Raw genomic sequence first — 19,516 nt, 5'->3', positions numbered from 1 at the left:
CTTGCGGTGTTGATTTAACACTCTCAGTGATATTTTTGTCTTGTTCTTAACGCTGGAGAATTTGCTGTCCGTGTTTTCCAATTGCACAATACATTCTCCAGTGTTGACTGAGTATTAAAACATAAGTGTGCTGGAGTATGGGTTGTGGTTAGCAGAAAGGAGGAATTAAATACTGACATTGGGGGAGATTAAATACAAACCATCTGTCTCCAGGCCAGTCCTCGGGGGTATCTGTAAGTCCCACGGCACTGATACGAGGGGTGAATTTAGTCTATTTCTCGTGGGTTCAATCATTGTTTAGGCTCAAAGTGGGCACAAGCACAGTGCCTTCATTCTCCTCACACTGTAGCTGTGTGTGTGACTGTGTGCGACTGTGTCTGGCAGGCAGACGTCACTCAGAGTTCTTGTATTTGGTGAAAATGTTGTACAACACCCTCAAGGTGGACTTCAAGTTCAGGTTCACAATGTCTATAACCAAACAATGCACACAAAATAAGTAATTCATTATTTATAAATACAAACATTAACTTCTCTCTGAGAGGGAAATTCACAAACACAAAGAAAAGCTCATGCTGCTTGACTGATTCTGGGTAATATTGGTATACAAACATAAAAATAAACACTTTTCTTTTGACAATTCATCCTGTGAGACTTTATATTCAGGAAGACAAAAGCTGGCGGGGTGAGGTTGGGTGTGTTTGGGTCACATGCTGGCTTAGACTTACATCAATGTTCAAGTATCTAAAGTGAGAAAAGAGCTCCACCTACTGGACATCTAAGACATTAAAGATACTCAAGCATCATGAGCATTCCGATGACAGTCTACATTCAGAAAGCTTCCCTCTTCTATTGAAAGTTCACTGCCTGCATTCCCCATGTGTTACCGCTCTCCCTGTTCATCTAATGGAGGGGTTCCCAAACTTTGTAAAAAAAATTACAGCCAATGTTTACTTTTTAAAATTGGGGTTATTACAATCTATTACAAATCAGTCTGACAGTACTTTTGACAGTATTTCCATCTGAAGGAAGTATAGTTTGAAGTGTCTGAAATGCATCAGAAAAGGTATTGGGATGTTCAGAAGATCATCAGGCAATAATGTTGTATGATATTCTGTGTAGAAAAGAACATCATTGCACATTTTCTCTCACAACCCCATTTTTAAATCAGGCAAAAACACATGGGGTCGCAATGCCTAGTTTGGGAAACACTGATGTTATATATTGTGTCAGTACTGTACCGTCTGGTTTGGCTTTGGGTTTCTTCAGGCCTCCGTCCTGCATCAGCTCAAAGGCAAACGCCACATTGTGGACCTGAGGGGAACCAGGGGAGAGAATGAACAAGATGAACCTGCTAGCGGTCGACCAAAGAAACACCACTTCGACAAGTCCACCTCTCACAGAGAAACACCACTTCTACAAGTCCACCTCTCACAGAGAAACACCACTTCTACAAGTCCACCTCTCACAGAGAAACACCACTTCTACAAGTCCACCTCTCACAGAGAAACACCACTTCTACAAGTCCACCTCTCACAGAGAAACACCACTTCTACAAGTCCACCTCTCACAGAGAAACACCACTTCTACAAGTCCACCACTCACAGAGAAACACCACTTCTACAAGTCCACCACTCACAGAGAAACACCACTTCTACAAGTCCACCTCTCACAGAGAAACACCACTTCTACAAGTCCACCACTCACAGAGAAACACCACTTCTACAAGTCCACCTCTCACAGAGAAACACCACTTCTACAAGTCCACCTCTCACAGAGAAACACCACTTCTACAAGTCCACCTCTCACAGAGAAAAACACTTCTACAAGTCCACCTCTCACAGAGAAACACCACTTCTACAAGTCCACCACTCACAGAGAAACACCACTTCTACAAGTCCACCACTCACAGAGAAACACCACTTCTACAAGTCCACCTCTCACAGAGAAACACCACTTCTACAAGTCCACCTCTCACAGAGAAACACCACTTCTACAAGTCCACCTCTCACAGAGAAACACCACTTCTACAAGTCCTACCTACCTTCTGCTCAAAGTTCTCCGGTGTGAGGAAGAAGCTGTAGAGGGGGACAAAGTAGTCCTCCAGCAGTCCCATCAGCAGAACCAGATACACACCATCAGCAAACTTGGGTTGTCAAACATTGGCAACACATGAGGATATGGAAGAAGCAGTGGTGACCCATCATTCAGGGCCAGTTATGAACCCCACCAGGGCAGAGCCCCACCTGTTATGAACCCCACCAGGGCAGAGCCCCACCTGTTATGAACCCCACCAGGGCAGAGCCCCACCTGTTATGAACCCCACCTGTTTAGCAAAAAAAGTATTATAGTAATATTTACTTGCTTGTTATTTTAGCACTAATATGTGTCACATATCAGTTTGCAAACAAAGTAAAAAAAATGTATTGAGTTAACAAAGCTGCATATAAACATGGTCTATTTGTTGCTTTCTTGAGTGAGGCAGCTCCAAAATGCAGGTGTTTCAGCCTAGCTCAGCGGCCCTGTGGAAAGTACAGAGCGTAGGGGTTGGTAATCTTCTGTAGTTGAGCCATGATTGGCTCAGTGTTCTGTCACTCATGGGGACACTAGGTCACTGCAAAATCTACAGGGAGAGCTAGAAAGTTTAATCAGTGTTCATGTGGTTTCTTCCTTCACAGACTCCATGAAATGATGACTGCTTCCTGGTCAAATGATTAATTCTGTGTGTGGTTTCCTAGAAACAAGGTTGGCTGATCTTACCCCTATGGCTCAACTTAAGCCACCAACCCCTAAAGTGTAAAGGAACGCATGTTTAAATCTCTTCAAATATTTGACCTCCTTCATAACATTGAGCTTGTCAGGTGTGTGATCCAAGAGTGTGTCAAATGCATCCCTTTCTGAGATGCAGTAAAAAAAAGGGAAAAAAAGAAATCTACCTATCATCATTCTAGAAAAAATTATAGAAAGCAGAAATGTTATTGTCATACCTACGTATACAATAAGGATCCCCCCTCTCCCCCCAAAAAAGAAACCTAACAAAAACTGAGGATGAATGCAATTGAGATTCTCCCAATGAGTCATCATCATTTATTATTTTATTTCACCTTTATTTAACCAGGTAGGCCAGTTGAAAACAAGTTCTCATTTAGAATCATGATGTACAACAGATAATAGATATGTGTTGTGTCTCCTCACCTTGACCACCACCACCTGTACAGACATCTGTTCAGACAATCTGATGGGGGACAGATAGTGCATGGCCAGAGTCACCAGCAGGTACAGTGTGGCCACCAGGTTCTTAGTATGGATAGCTGTGGATGGAGGAGGGGACCAGCAGAGGGAGCTGTCAGCATTCACCAGGTTTAAATTGTGACTACTAAGGTAAAATGTTTTTTAATGAAGTGCTTTCTAGAGGTAAATTTAATGGTAAAATTATGATTTTTATTAGATACTTTGTTTGCATGATATCAAAGAAAACTGATCACAATACAGAATATATTATTAAGTGTGTTAAATGTTGTGTTAGCCACTCGGACTGGCAATTGAATGGCACCTAACAATGTTTGGTCTTAGACTGTAAAATACAACTCACAGTCAACGCTCTACTCAATGGACCAGCCGTGAGGCCTGAGCAGCTGGTTGACAGACTCCAGTAGAGTTTGGAGCATCTGCTTCTGTCCTCTCTCTGACTGAGTTCATTCATTTCCCCATCCACCAAAAGTCACTCACAGTCACAGTGAGTCCCCCAGAAGTCACCCTTAATGAGCTTCCGTAAACCCCAGTTGTAACCCCCAGTCACTGAGAATCACCCCAGTCAGAAAGAGGCAAAGATAAGTACAATCGTCACCGAAGGTCAAGTGTCAACAGTCAACCAACAGTTTGAGTTGCTGTTACCCAGCAACAGAGGCATATTGTACAATGCATTCGGAGAGTTCAGACCCCTTGACTTTTTTCACATTTTCTTACGTTACAGCCTTATTCTAAAATGGATTAAATGCATTTTCCCCCGCATCAATCTACACACAATACCCCATAATGACAAAGTGAAAATAGGTTTTTAGAAATGTTTGCAAATGTATTAAAACTTAAAAACAGAAATACCATATTTACATAGGAATTCAGACCCTTTGCAATGAGACTTGATTGGCAATGTTAAGTACACAAGCCACCAAATCCAGAAGGAAGTCCTTGAGGGCTTAGCTGAGATGGTACAAAGTGAAATAACAGGAGAAGCAAAAGAAAGTGACGTTTTTAGTGTAGTGTAATTGCAGATGAAACCAAAGATTTAAAGAAAAAATAACAAACGTCTTTAGTTGTGAGGTACTATTACAACGGGGCCATCCACAAATGTTTTACACTTTTGATCAGCTGAAAGCTTAGATGCAGCAGGTCTCATAAATTATAATCAATTGCCTTGAAAAACATGGTCTGGACTACAGAAATAATCTTGTGGGGCAAGGCTATGACGGTGCATCCGTCATGAGCGGTATGCATTCTGCTGTGTCTGCACGGATGAAAAACAGCGTGAGATTAGCATTTTATGTGCACCGTAATGCACAGTGTTTGAATTTGGTTCTTGTCGATGCTGTAAAATCAGTGCCTGAGGCAGTTAACTTTTTTGCTCTCCGGCAGAAGCTTTAGAACTTTGTATCTGGCTCATATGCTCATCTCAAGTGGCTTGCAGTTCAGAAAGAGATGCATCTACAGCAGCAGCCCAGGGAACTACGGAGACTTACTGATGTAAGGTGGGCATGCAGGTATGCCGTAATCTGAGGGACAGGCTTCCAGCAGTTCTGAGAGTGCTTCAGGATATCACACTTGAAAATGGTGGTGATAAATCAGTGGAGGCAAGGGGTCTTCTTTCTCAGATAGATTTACATTTCATAGGGCTTTTGGTTACTTTTTGTAAAGTGCTTGGTGATGCCAAATGTCTTTCTGACATGCTCCAATCAAGCTCTCTTGACCTAGCAAGGGCTGTGGATCTAGTAGGTACCCTTACAGACACATTACAGGACTACAGAAGTGAGGGTTACTTTGGAGAACTATGGGAAGAGATTGCAGAGCACTGAAAAATAAGTGTACAAACAGCATGTAAAAGACAGCCTAAAACAAGCTTAAGATTTCACGACTCATTGATGATGAGCACTGTAGCACAGAAAAATTGTGACAAAGTGATGTTGAGAGCTTCCAAAGATCTATCTATTATCAGGTGCTTGACAGTCTCACAGCTGAGTTACAGAGGCGTTTTCAAAGAAGAATTGCGAGATAATGCAAGGGGTCCAGTCTCTCAACCCAAAGAGTACAATATTCTTGAATGGAGGAGCCTGTTTGCCTTTGCCGAGTCAGATTTAGAGGACCTCGAACATGAGGTTCATCAAACCAAGCTGCTTCTTGATAGGAGAGAGAAAAGTGGAAGGGACAGACCGTCTACTCTCCTTGACTTTGTTGTGTTTCGAGAAACCTTATAAAAGGTCTTCCATGAGCACTGACTTTTTTGACTTTCTAAGATTTCTGTTACACCAGTCAGCCGTGTTTCTTGCGAGAGAAGCTTTTCAGCTATAAATCTGATTAAAACCCACCTGTAACAGTACAAGCTACATCATTTTCACATTTACATTTTTGTCATTGAGCAGATGCTCTTCTCCAGAGCGACTTACAGTCTAGCATCCTACTTATAAGTGGTACTTATGTTATAGCAGTTTTAAAGTTGAAGAAATGCCTTGATTGAGAAACTAGCCAATCTCTCACATGGGCCGTTCAGTTCTGTTGTTTGGGGGGCAGGATCTCCAAGTAAGGTTTGGACGGTCTGGCACACTGATTGGGCTAGTGAGGTCAAGAGAGTGACACTGTTAAATATCAAAGTCTATGAGTGACAGTCACCTCCAGGACTGTACACAGTTTCCCCCCCAGCCAGGGACATCGGGAAGTGGGTCTGGTGGGTAAAGGTGTCTGGGGTTTCACACATGACCCTGGGACAAAACATGAAAGACATTCATTACAATAAAATGACAATCCCTCCACTCCACACTCGATTGGTTATTCATCGAAAGGTTAAATGCCTTACCTCTGGGTCTCCAATGGCAGAGTCAAAGTCAGCACAAACAAATACCAAACCTGGGCTGAACTGACACAAAGAGCATTGATTTAATTTTTACCTTTATTTAACTAGGCAAGTCAGTTAAGAACAAATTCTTATTTTCAATGATGGCCTAGGAACAGTGGGTTAACTGCCTGTTCAGGGGCAGAACGACAGATTTGTACCTTGTCAGCTCGGGGGTTTGAACTTGCAACCTTCCGGTTACTAGTCCAACACTCTAACCACTAGGCTACCCTACATCATTTGAGATTGAAATGTAGAGATTGATCATCAGACATGTTTTGTGCGTGCTGCAGATGCAGGAGAATGCCTCACCTCAGATGCGAGTTCATGGAAGACGGAAAGGTAATCACTGTTCTCCTTCCCCACCTGTAACCACTCAAGAGATAAAATGAGAACTGAAGGCATAATGCTACTGAGGAAGAAACCAGGGCTTCTTAGAATTGAAATGACTTCTAGAATTCTACTTCAATGGCATTGACCTTGTTGCAGGTTAAGTTGCTGTTGAAGCCAGCGCCCTTCTCTTTGCCCACACTGTCATAGTCAGACTCCCTCAGATTGGGCCAGAAGCCTTGGTGCTCATAGCGGTGCCAGGAGAAGTAGAGCACAATGGGAGACAAAGAGGGGTGTCAGTCAAGATGGATTAGCAGCCAAAAAGTCCAGTTAGGATAAAGAAAAGACACTCGGAAGAGAACTGGAAGCTCTGTCCGTGATGCACGTCCCAGGCCACTATCAACATCCTGGGCAAAACAGCACTCTTAGAAAAACACCACACATTCTCCTATTCTATTTTCAAAGGCATACACTGGAATCCATTAGGAGTGGGTTCTATCCAGGTCCTGCTCACCTCGACATTGTAGTGTTTCTTGGCATAGTGGGCAGCGATGGCTTATGTTGTAAAAACACAGAAGCCGTTGCCTGACTGTGGTGTCTGATAGAGAGGAGGGAGAGAATACCAACTACCAGATACTGTTAACTGACATACATGAAGTCCATGACACCTCGAGGGGCATTGTAAATATAACATCTGAGGGCTAATCTCTTTATATAAATCAAGGACCACTTTGGAAACAAGCGTTTAATTAGGAATTGTATGTGCTATCCTCTGAGAATACATTGTACATACTGTTTGTTTTTTACCCCCAAAATTATATTAACCTATTATTATTATTGTTGTGGAAAATGTAATCCAAAGATTAAGGCAGAGTATTCAATTGTATAACTTTAATCAAGCAACTGCAGGGGAGGGAGATCTGATTTCACAGGGAAGAACTCAGGAGTAAATGGTTCCATGTCCCTTACATAGTGGGAGGTGATAACGCAATCATATTATTTACGCAAGTTATTTCATACAAGCAACAGTTCCAGAACACAATGGCCTTGTGTTAGGGTGCAGACATAACAGGAGTCTATGAAAGGCATAACATCACAGTGCAACACTGAACATATCCCTTGAAAATTTACAACAGCTCACCCCACATTCTGTCTCTGTCCCTTCAGACCCACCTGACCAGAGCCATACCGTTCCTCACTTTCCCAGTCATCACACTGTCCACCAGTGGTAGATGTTCTACAGTTGACCAAGATAGCCGACACCTTAGCTAGCCACTACTTCTGTCAGTTTCAGTCGTGTTTTTTTTTTTTAAATATATTGTTTTGTTGTTTTTATCCTGACCACTACACATATCTCAAATTGGGACAATAAAGATAATTATAGATAGCCCATTTCATCTCACCGGTTAGAAGTAGACTTATCCATACTGCAGTGTGCATAGAATAACAATGTACAATACGGATGGAGAATCACATAGGAGTTTGTAGCAGGTCATCTGCTCATAAATCAAAGCAGTTCCAGATCTCTTTCAACAGAGTTGTAAGGACTTCAATGCCAGAAGGACGGGAACACAACTTTAAAGCAAAGTTGAGGGAATGTAAATAGCTGTACCTGTAAAACACACTGCAGAGCAATACAACTTTATATTGGACTTAGAGGAACACATTTATTGTGTATTTATTAGAGATGTTTGTCTCACCTGACCACAGGACAGTTTTGATTGGTTTTCATACCAAGGAACGTGGACATTTTGAATTTTGTTAATGAAATTGAATAATAAAGTGTGACGTGCAGATGTTGAGGTAAAAAAAAATGTTTTAAGTAAAAGTCAAAACTTCTCTCCCTTGTGATATGAATTGGTATAATATCTTAGGCCATGTAAAAAAGAAAAATATGGTGGTCACTCAAGGTTACACCAGTCCTGCTAGAAAATAATGTGCTAGGGGGATACGGAAGAAAATCACACTAACACAGATTCAAATATATAAACAAATCTGAAGTGCTCCGTTAGAGATTTGTTTTCAGAGCATGACATAACAGAAAATTAAGTAAAACTGCATGAGATCCTTCTCAGTATACCAGGGTAACTGGCTGGTGACTGGATCCTGTCAAACACAGATTGGAGACATGGCACTGATAGCAAGCAATCACTACAATAACTACTGCCAGCTGGCAAGAGCCACCCTGCCAGACGGTAAGCTCCACAGCACCTGCCATGATCAGCAGCAACCGGGGCATTGTCTCAGTGCCGACTGGAACCCAAAACAGAACACTGATCTATCATTGCCAAGATGCATCTTTACTGCCACCAACCAGAAATAAGTGCCCCCAAAGCACAACACTACTATACATGTCTATTGAATAAAAGTGTTTTAGTCAAGCAACATTAGTTTTATGACAGTAGATGCTCCCATTGTTTTACAATGGAACTGTAATTCATAGGACTGATCTTCTTGGGCTGAATAGTTACTATAGGCGTCATGATACTCTGAAAGTGGCACAGGCTGGAACAGAATGCTGTATCTCAAATGTCTGATGAAACAAACCTTCTCCAACAGTCTTCACTCAACATTTCAATTCTCGCTCTGTAAAAAAAAGAATTTTAAAAAAAGAGCTTGTTTCAAAAAAAAGAACAAAAAAAAGAATTTTAGTTAAAAAAAGTAAACGATAATTCCGTACAATCAGAGACAGTTCATTGTAGTCCTGTGGGAAGTAGCAGGGGCGTCAAGTCTTTGTATCTGTCTTTGGGGAAGTGGGTGACAGAGTCGAGTTGGTGGCCCTTAAAGAGGAAATCTTTCTACCAGAGTTCCAGAGAATAGATATTGCGATAGATTGCCTGAATTGATACGATAACAATACATAGAACACTACGATTAGAACAGTAATGTGCACCACTGTTTAGTATTACTACTAGTTTGTTGTAGCCATCACCCATATTAGCTACTGTTATGGTAGTGAATGGTATCAGCAAAATGCTGCATGTAAAAGTGGCCATATCGATCATTTTAGGTTTATCGTCCCAGCCCTACCTCAGAACACCCCCATGGGTTACTGAGAAACTCCTAGACGTCACCTGTAAGTGCTTAGGCAGCACATCACTCATTTCAAAATCATCTCTCTGAACCCCACCAGTGCAGGAACGCTTTAAAACCTCCTGATAAAAAAAAAGGAAATAACAACAGAGATGTTGCTCTTGGTTGTGTGGGTGGCTATGATGATTTACATCATCACTATGACACACCTTGAGGAATGACTTTTGGCTTGGCAAAGTACCAAACACACTCCCAGTCTACAGATACTCGCACATACAGTATGGACTGCTCTGCAGCCTGTAAAAACAGCCCAGTAGTCTAGACCTATATTTAGTTCAAGGGCCTATTGAGGAGAAAGTAACAATACAGAAGGTTCAGATAGAAATGTATCGCGTAGACAAGATATGATCGTCATATCGAATAGGGGAATCGTGTCAGCTCTATTCATTACATTTCTATCTACAACATTCGACATCGCTGGATACAGCTCAGTAAAATGTTGTTCCGTGTTGTGTTAGTTGAGCCAGATGGTGTTGAGCTGGGTCTGGTTCTTGATGCTGGTGTCCATCTTGAGCACCTCTCTGATGGCCATGGTGGCATAGGTGGAGGGAGGCAGAGAGAACTCCATCCTCAAAGCCCTGTACTTCCCCTCTGGAGGTGGGAGGAAGAGAAGAGAGGAGGGATGATGAAGAAAAAAAAAGAGTGAGGCAGAAACTTCACCAGAAAGAGGGCTGTCAAGAATTCTTTTTTTTCTCTACCACTTAAAAATGGGGGTACACATACAAGCCAAGTTGAGGAGGAACACAAGTGATCAATGTACAGCAACATGAAGCTAGAACAGACCTTTGTTGAAGACCGGAGGAGGTTGGTCCTCTAGTTTCTCCACATCAGTGTGAACCAGAGAGATACGAGGGTCATCATAGTTAATCACCTCCCTACACAAGGAGACGATACAAGAAATACAACTCAACATCGTACCTGAAGAAATTGAGGACAGATTATCAAAAAATGTATTTGAAGTGCATTTAACAAAAGCCTCAATTATTAGGTGGGTGCTTATATATTTGTCCAGTATCACTCATGTACAAGTGTGTATTATATACATGTAAATTGGACATGTGTTTTTTGCATATCCCAACTCCACGAGACACCCGTGGCGAGCGGGGCGGGTCACAGCCAGGGTCAGCCATTATCAGTGGCGACCTAGGAGCAATTAGGGTTAAGTTCCTTGCTCAAGGGCACATTGAAAACTGTCACCTTGTTGGCTCGGGGATTCAAACTAGCAACCTTTCAGTTACTGGCCCAACGCTCTAACCACCAAGCTACCCGTTGCCCTAATAAATAAATAAAACACATAGTACCAGTCAAAAGTTGACACCTACTCATTCCAGGGGGTTTCCTTTATTATCTACATTGTATATACATTGTAGAATACAAGTCAAGACATGAAAACTATGAAATGACACACACAAATCATGTAGTAAGCAAAAAAGTGTTAAATCAAAATATATTTTACATTTGAGATTCTTCCCTCTCAACCAGCTTCATGAGGTAGTCACCTGGAAGGCATTTCAATTAACAGGTGTGCCTTGTTCATTTGTGGAATCAGTTGAGCCAATCAGAACAGCTCAAATAAGTAAAGAAAAACAGTCCATTATTTTAATGGAAAATGTCAAGAAAGTTTCTTCAAGTGCAGTCACAAAAACCATCAAGTGCTATGATGAAACTGGCTCTGAATGAGGACCGCCACAGGAAAGGAAGACAGAGTTACCTCTGCTGCAGAGGATAAGGTCATTAGAGATTGCAGCCCAAATAAATGCTTCAGAGTTCAGATGACCTGGCCTCCACAATCACACATCCTCAATCCAATTGAGATGGTTTGGGATGAGTTGGACCGCAAAGTGAAGAAAAAGCAGCCAACAAGCACTCAGCATATGTGGGAACTCCTTCAAGACTGTTGGAAAAGCATTCCAGGTAAACCAGGTTGAGAGAATGCCAAGTGTGTGCAAAGCTGTCATCAAGAAGAAGGGTGGCTACTTTGAAGAATCTCAAATATATTTTGATTCGTTTAACACTTTTTTTGGTTACTACATGATTCCATATGTGTTTCATAGTTTTGATGACTTCACCATTATTCTACAATGTAGAAAATAATAAAAAATAAAGAAAACCCTAGAATGAGTAGGTGTACAAACTTTTGACTGGTACTGTATATCATACTCATGCACAATTTTTATTAAATAAAGAAATCCTCAGCTCCTTTTTATGTCTTTGGAATGTGTAACGACATTTTGCATTATACTATTAGATAGCTCTTTACTAGTTAGCTATGACAGAAAATTGTTCTATTACTTGGTACCGAAGTGATAGTGAGTGTTACAGACCAGCTGACGTCACTGGGTTTGATGAGGATGCGTCGGTAGGCCCCGGCCAGAGAGTAGTCCCTCACCCTGTGTCTCATGTTGTCAATGTCCAGGTTATCTGCACTCAGCTTCTCCCTGTAGCCCTTCCCCACTGTTACAGAACAGGAGGAAAGGACACAATCACATCTGAAACACACACCTCACACACATATCTAAATAGAATAGTATACTCCAGAGATATAGTAGTCCAGGGATTGAAATTCTTCTCCTGTTCTGCTTCGACCCCCACAAACAACAGGCATCAGAACAGCAGTTGTGTGGGAAATGTGCCCTGACATGGAGGATGCAGGGCTCTCTTACCGTGGTGAGTGGGGTAGATGACATCAAACCCTGGTAGGGGCATCACCACGTCCTGAATAGAGTGGGTCTCTGCCTCGGCTGCAGACAGCACGAACGCAGTGCCTGGAGATAGAGGGAGAATAGGATGTGTACATTAGTGTTTATTCTATGTAGGGGCTCAAACCAACTAACTCAGTCCAGCCTAGCAGGTGGTCTTGAAGCCCTCTGTTCGACGTGGATTATCACGCTTGAGAGCCATCTGTGAGACAGGCACTCTGGGCTGTGTGCTCATCCTCTACAGAAGATTTAACAAAGGATTTAAAACTCAGTTGTCCCCAAATACACCCACACGAAGGCGCACAAGACAGATAGGACCCACCTCCTCTGAGCACGAGGTCTCCCTCCACAGCCTTCAGCCCGAAGGCCTCAATGCGTCTGCTGACCATGGTGTTCCACATAAAGCTCTGGTAGCTGTGGATGTACATCAGTCGGTTGTTACGAGGGATCTAGAAGATGAGGGCCAACACAGGGAGTTAACCCGCCGTAAGTGAACCTGATGAAAACAGACTGAATGAATCAAACAAATCAACAGAGGACCCATGCGGCCAAGTTTGTTTCTCACCTTTTACAACATTTAATAACATACAATCCATTGGAAACACACAGGGATAAATAAATCATGTACACAATGTTTGGAAAGTGTGTGCAAGTCATCCATTACTTCCCGATTAGTCATAACAGTGCATTTGCCAGTTAGTTTGTAAAAGCTGGCTCAGCTCACCATGGCAAATGCAGTGATGATGTTCTTCTTGCCGTACATGGAGAGGCCTCGGAGCAGCTGTCCCTCCACACAGCGTTTCACAGGTAGCTTCTTAAGCGCTGCCTCTGGGTCCTGGGACTGGGCCCACTCCTCACGACACTTCACTAGGTAACCTTTCTCCGCTGCAGAGAAAGGTCACGGGAAATTAAGTCGAACACATGATCTTGCAATAATGCTTTGGCCATCTGGTAGCTGACATTACATGAAAAGCATTCAAAACCGAGTCAAATGAAGGAGAGTGGCTGTTTACCTCCAGGGCGAGGCTTCAGGATCAGATCTATCACTTCATTCCAGTTGTCTTGCAGGATGGCTCTGGTCCAGACACAACAACAGTCAAATCACCTATCCCCTGCCTACCCCATACCCGTGGGCCAGTTACACCATGCACAGAGTAGTCATGTTCTTGCCTGCTGACCCTATACCCTATGTATGTCACAGGAGGCTGCTGAAGGGAGGATGGCCCATAATAATGGCCGGAATGGTATTGTGTTTGATACCATTCCACATATTTCATACCAGCCATTACTATGAGCCCGTCCTCCCCAATTAAGGTGCCACCAGCCACTGGCGTACGTGTGTGTGTGTCTGTCCTTACTTGCCAACCTGGTGTGTGGGCACGGCAGTGGTGCCAAAGCGCTGCATGCCGTAGTAGTTGATAAAGCCTGTCTCTCTGAGGGAGGTCATGGCCTGCTGGACCTGGTCATCTGTCCCGGTGATGTTCCTGTGGGAGACAACCAGCCAGTAACAAAACAGCAACACTGAGCAGATTAAAAGTTGTTGCTATTTGAATAAATGCGGATTGGGGAGTATTTATAATTACAAAGAATGTTATAGCAAAGACAGACATCACACACAGCTAGTATTCACTGACCTGATGACCACAGTGAAATGATTTCCCCGTAGTTCCCCCAGTTTCAGAGGGTGTTTCTTGTAGCAGAAGTTTCCCAGCTTGAAGTTATTGAGGCACTTGTTAAGGTGAGACAGTCTTTCTGCTGTGACCCTGAAGTCACAGGCAACATAAAGGCCCAGTGCAGTCAAAAACAGGATTTTCCCATCTTCTATATACAATTCCACACAAGGAGGCTAGAATAAGTGTGAAAATTATGATAATGCTTTTTAGTGTAAAAGGTGTTTGAAAAGAGTGCCTGAAATTTCTGCTTGTTTTGCGTCGATGGAGTTTTGGCCTGCCTGGCGATAAGATCGATTTCAGGTTAAATACCCCTCCAATTAGGCCCCTCAGACCACTCCCAGACAGTCCTAGTAAAATTCTTGCTTGAGAAATTGCTCTTTGCTAAGAAGCAATTTTTGTAAAAATAATATATATATCTAAACCTTTTAATTGAAAACAATCACAGTAAAGGCTCTCCACAGCGATTTCATAGTCTACCCAAATAGAGCTACAGAGCTCCGTTTGTGCTGGGTTCCCAAAATCCTGCATCACAAAAGTATGTAGAACTACGTAGAGCTACGTAGACAAACCTCCGTTGGATCTGTTGCAGTTCCATTGCATAGACGATGTAGAGCCCTTCATGTACTTAATGGTTACCCAGAAATGGCTGCGTTGGACTTAATTAGTAAGAACATAATTACATGCTTGTCAGTTTGATGAGTGGCAGGCCACCACACTCACTTGAGAACTGCAATCTCCTGCACAGTGATGGCTCTCTTGTCCTTGGTCCCCATGTAAGAGAACACATTAGGCCTCATCCTAGAGAAAAGCAGACGCACAATGTCAGTCAGGAGTTGTACAGTTTAGTAGAAGTTTTTCTTACACATCCTGTGAGAAATGCTATGAAAAAAACCCAAGTGTTCTACCTGAGGAACTTGGACAGCACGTTGATGGCCTCCATGGTGTCCTTGTTCTCTTTGTAAAGGACAAAGTGGCAGAAGGCCCCACGGCTCTTAGGCCAGGAGTGTTTCCTGGGGGCTGTCCAGGGACACAGGAGTAAGTCGTGGAGACACAGGCAGAGGATCAGATATGGAACACCTCCTCATCAGTGTTCAGGCCTTTGATAAGTTACTGAAACTACCTGGCACTTTCATCTTTTTGGGTGGAAGCAGCTTCGTTACGGGCCCCAACACATACAGCATTAATCACTTCTCTAACAAATTATGCCGGGAGCATCCTGCATGTCCTAAGATGTCAGAATAATTTAAATGCTGCACTTGGAACACTCATTCCCCATTGCTCTAAAGTATAAACTAACCAACTGAGGTTCTGTTCCCTTAGCCTGAACAATATGATAACAGTTCATCACACCCTGAAAATAGTCATGACTATTTATTTACCATAAAGACAATCGTGCAAGACTGATGATGCCATGACAGATAAGGAGCTGATATTTAATCAGATGTGAGGCTACCAACATTTAGACTAGTCTCCTGAAACCTTTAAATTGCATATACCTCTCTCTTTTTCTGAGCAGTGTGGACAAGGATTTCTTACCTGCAGCGATGTTGACCTCTGTCCACACAGAAGAGCAAAAGGAATAGAATATAAACAATGAAATAATGTTACTAAAATAAGTTTATGGACCGTTAGGCAGACAGACCGACAGTGGTGGCGAACCAGCATGCAGGTTTGGAGTGCTGTTGTGTCAAACCATTTCTGTGCAGCAAGTCGTGTGCCACGGGCATGACAAAGCAATTATTTGATGACAACCGTGCTGTGCTCTTTTTGCACAAGCTACTGAATTCACAGGAAATTATTGATGTGAATAATGTCAATGTCTTAACTGATCTGAAAATAGGCCAGTCAAGGAGATTCTGCTGATTTGTTGGGCCTAAAAGTCAAGATCCATGTGCTCTCTCACAGGCCATGGGCCTGGTCAGGATCTTCATGCAGTATCATCATGCAGGTTTGTTGTGTTGGCATTTCACATGCACCTGTTAATTCATGCAGCCTGCATTTTATCCCATACGCTAGTCAACCCAGTATTTTTTATTTTATTTAACTAGGCAGTAGCTACTCGGCTCAGACAGAACCACATGCAGTGAGAACCAAAGAGGCCAAGCTGAACAAGGGCGTGCAGCACAACCCTTTGCAACCATTCAACAATAACTTTCCTCATTCTGAAATGTAAACTCTTTATTGAAACTTGATTCTGTTCTATGACAGACGTTACAGAGATTTCACCCTGCGAAAATAAACCAGAGATACAAACCCAGAAAAGGTCCATTACACCCATCTCCCATTCTCTTGTCTCTACCTGCGAGTGCTTTCTGCCCGGCTGCGTGGTAGGCCACGATGAACTTCTTTCCCTCCCGCTCCTCTGTCTTGGTCTCCAGTCCAGGGTACAGGGTCTTGACAGCTTTGTGGACCAGGGTCCGTTTCTCTTTGGTGTCATCCGCCATCTGTGTTCAACCAGAAGCAACTGGTCACCTTTCAAGATAGGTGAACTATTCAACGTTATATAAACCCACTGGTCAAGGTGGATAACAAACTACTACTAAATTCTCAGACTTAATTAATGGGTTTTTAGAAAGTCAGCGTATTCACCTCTATGGACACGTTGCCCTCTTTTTTCTTGAAGAGCTGCAGCTGCTCAAGTTGGTGTTTCTGCTCCTCTGTGAAAACCTCAGACCCTGGCTGCTCTGCCACACTGGCTTCCTAGCACAAGACAAACCCAACATCAGTTTAAAGATGGAATCCACAGTTGGGGAACCAGGACTAACTGGTGTCTCCAGGTGGCCACACACATCTCTCCAAAGTGTGCACAGTTGTCCCTAAGCAATTTTATGATTCGTAGAAGAATCTTCAACTATAAGGTACTTTTTGGAGCTCTCTTAGCTGTGCTGTTGAGGAACTAGAGCAAGCACACTTGCAGGTTGTGTTCCAAACAAAACTACATCCCTGAAATCCAAAAGCGGCCCATTATAAATTGCAATCTGAGTCAGGTGGCCATGATTTCTAAGCTTGTTCTCTTGCCAACATGACTAGCTAAGTTATAAAATATGATCTTACACAAGGCAATTTGGTGCAGCTAGGAAGAAGTCGTGAGTGCATTCAGGTGCGTGTGCTTTCTTCACAATATAACATATGCTCATTGTGTTCAGAACTACCAAGGGTATGACGACACTTCATCTTGTAAGTTGACATCAAACATAGAAATCATAAATATTGACACTGTATATGACATGAATTTTGAAGTGAGATGGGACTGGGACTCACGGGTGTTTGGCTTGCTTGTCAAGGATGTATTTACTATAATCCTTAACATCTCATCTTTCAAAATACACAGAGTCCTCTTACTTTACAGCATTTCTCTTACTTAGACAAAACATTTTCTAAAGTTACCCAATTACCAGGAGGGATGAGGTCAACTTCTTGTTGTGCGCGGTGCTCAAATTCAGAACAGCTGTCAGTCAAAACCCATACAGCACTGTGAAGTGCAGAGGAATAGCTTTGACGTCACGTATAGCATGTTACTGTACAGCCACGACGTTCCAATTTAGGTGCTTATTAGTGCTAAAATCTTCCATCTCAATCACGTATACGAGTGTAAAGGGCTATAGAGTCAAGCTTTAACTTCAGGAATGATTATGTTTCACTCTAAAACGGCAAGACGAAAGACAGTTCTACTGATACATTGTTAGCTCACCTCAGCCTCCTCAGGGACCGAGAGATCATCCAACTGCACTGTCTTGCCTTCTTTGTTGACCTCATGTACGACAAAGTCAGAGTACCTAAATAAAGAGTATTAGATTTTCTGTCATAGTGAAATGCACACAGCAACACATATACATCATGCCATGGATCAGATCACACTACAGCCTGACTGGAATCAGTACAAACCTCTCCTTGAGGATCCCAGAGAAGCCCTTGTGTTCACTGACACATTTCAGAATCCCCACATCCAGCTCTGTGAGCCCATGCTTCATCATCTCTGCAAAAGCCTCTCCAGAACCTAACCCGGCCCCTTCTCCATCCTCCTCTTCCAGTGGCTCTGTCTCCTCCCCCTCTGGTTCTTCTGCCTCATCCTGGGCTGGCTTGTGAGAGTGTCCTCCTCTGTTGTTCTCATCCTTCTGGACTCTGGGTCTCTTGGTGCTGTGGGCCACCTCATCCTCCAAGGCAGGGCAGGCCCTTTTCTCCCGCCCAGGGGCAGGGACCAGCATGGGCTCTGCATCCGCCATAGGACACAAGCTGAGGGTCAAGAGAAGATAACAAGGACATGTGAATGAATAGGTCAACATCCCCACCACTACTAGACACTTCTCTTACACTAATTATCGGTAGAGTTCTGGCAAACACTGACTTAAAAAATATATATTTAACATTTGAAAATGTTGCATGTTGCGTTTATTTTTGTTCAGTGTAACTTGTTAGTATCAATGTAAATATAACATGATAATTATTCTGGTTGGCTATAATCAAAGACAGTAAGTACTCTGTGCTAGCTAGCGGGGTTCCTTGCTGAAACAGTGTAACAACAACTTTTCACCCTGTGACTAGGATGTAAAGACATTGTTGGTACAGTTCCATCCAACTGTCGAATTGCAAATAAATGGCAGATGGTTAGGAGACGTGTTTAATTTCACATTTTTCTTTTGGCATCATCAACTGGCTAGGTAGTTTGGTTGCTAGCCAGCTAACGATAGATATTAGCGCATAACAATAACCTAAGTCGTAACATGACTTGCTAAAGGAGCCAACACATGCTTAGCCATGGAAAAGCTATGCATCGTTTAATGAATGCCAAATAAAATACTGACATAAACTGTTATTTAACTTTGAAATCTGATTTACCTACTTATTCAGTAGAGTACTCACAGCGAAGTACCCCAGTTTTCCTACACACGTGTGTGTGTGTGCTCGAATCCGGAAAAAGTAATGTCTTGAAACCCGCCCATATCAACACTTATTGGCTGAAGGACATGTCAATAAAAAAATCTCCCGTTTCTTTAACGGTGGTGGTATTCGTTTAGCATGGCCCGGTATCCCGGGTGTATGGAGATTTCAAATGGAGCTGTCTAAAATGAGAGGTCGGGGCCCACAGATAGCATATGATAGCGAAACAAGTAATTTAGCACGTGGAGTAATTAGTAAGATTCTGTGTTTTCAAATACAAATGATTACTTTGATAAAAACGCGTTTATATGCCTTCCTAATGAAAACTAGTTAGAAAATTAAAACATATATTTTATGGAAAAGATATGTATGTTTCTGGAAGATGCACCATGCTGCCTTTTTCACAACCGAGCAGCGCCGATTACTGTTCATTTTGAGAAGGTCACTCACCCCTTTTGCCCGTTTCTGTCACGGGACTGTTGCCCAGCATAATCGAATCCGTCGACTTGGATCAGAATTAGGGTTACATTGGCCAAACGCCACAGTGTTTCAATATAACGCTATCTTTCATGTATGAATAGTTTATGATTCAGCTGCCACATAGTGTTCAATACAGATTATAGTTTATATACTTTATACTTCTAATAGTCTAGTAATAACTAGGCCTATAATAAGAAAATGTAGGCTAATCGCAGTTATTTTTTTATTTTTTTTATTTCACCTTTATTTAACCAGGTAGGCTAGTT

General features: G+C 42.5%; 1 protein-coding gene and 1 pseudogene across 4 annotated transcripts; both read right to left on the bottom strand.

The window, feature by feature from the left end:
* Positions 1–391: 391 nt before the first annotated feature.
* On the bottom strand, positions 392–3,907 carry LOC112260368 (annotated as a pseudogene).
* A 3,396-nt stretch (positions 3,908–7,303) lies between these two features.
* Positions 7,304–18,813, bottom strand: LOC112228876 (pseudouridylate synthase 7 homolog). Of its 4 annotated transcripts, none has more exons than XM_024394803.1 (17): positions 18,733–18,813; positions 17,778–18,125; positions 17,584–17,668; positions 16,482–16,592; positions 16,192–16,336; positions 15,429–15,446; positions 14,798–14,909; positions 14,613–14,690; positions 13,854–13,982; positions 13,578–13,703; positions 13,233–13,294; positions 12,944–13,104; positions 12,542–12,668; positions 12,184–12,285; positions 11,845–11,974; positions 10,304–10,395; positions 7,304–10,111 (listed from the first exon to the last, which is right to left on the bottom strand). In XM_024394803.1, the coding sequence occupies exons 2-17, from the start codon at positions 18,113–18,115 to the stop codon at positions 9,975–9,977; spliced, it is 1,953 nt and encodes a 650-aa protein (XP_024250571.1). In that variant the 5' UTR covers positions 18,116–18,125; positions 18,733–18,813; the 3' UTR covers positions 7,304–9,974. The 4 variants fall into 4 exon arrangements, with proteins under 4 accessions (XP_024250571.1, XP_024250406.1, XP_024250489.1 ...); XM_024394638.2 differs by having other exon boundaries at positions 18,729–18,804; XM_024394721.2 differs by having other exon boundaries at positions 18,753–18,801.
* Positions 18,814–19,516: the final 703 nt, after the last annotated feature.

The sequence above is a fragment of the Oncorhynchus tshawytscha genome, linkage group LG01 (assembly GCF_018296145.1).
Source record: "Oncorhynchus tshawytscha isolate Ot180627B linkage group LG01, Otsh_v2.0, whole genome shotgun sequence".
In the NCBI taxonomy this organism is placed as follows: Eukaryota; Metazoa; Chordata; class Actinopteri; order Salmoniformes; family Salmonidae; genus Oncorhynchus; species Oncorhynchus tshawytscha.
This window is presented reverse-complemented; position numbering and strand designations above follow the sequence as displayed.

Excerpts from the sequence above, each read along its gene's own strand:
- LOC112228876 (XM_024394803.1), bottom strand. The coding sequence starts at position 18,115 with ATGGCGGATGCAGAGCCCATGCTGGTCCCTGCCCCTGGGCGGGAGAAA. Across the intron at positions 11,975-12,183 it reads CATCTACCCCACTCACCACG|TGGGGAAGGGCTACAGGGAG; the intron begins GTAAGAGAGCCC and ends GTTCTGTAACAG. Across the intron at positions 10,112-10,303 it reads TCCTCCGGTCTTCAACAAAG|AGGGGAAGTACAGGGCTTTG; the intron begins GTCTGTTCTAGC and ends TCCCACCTCCAG.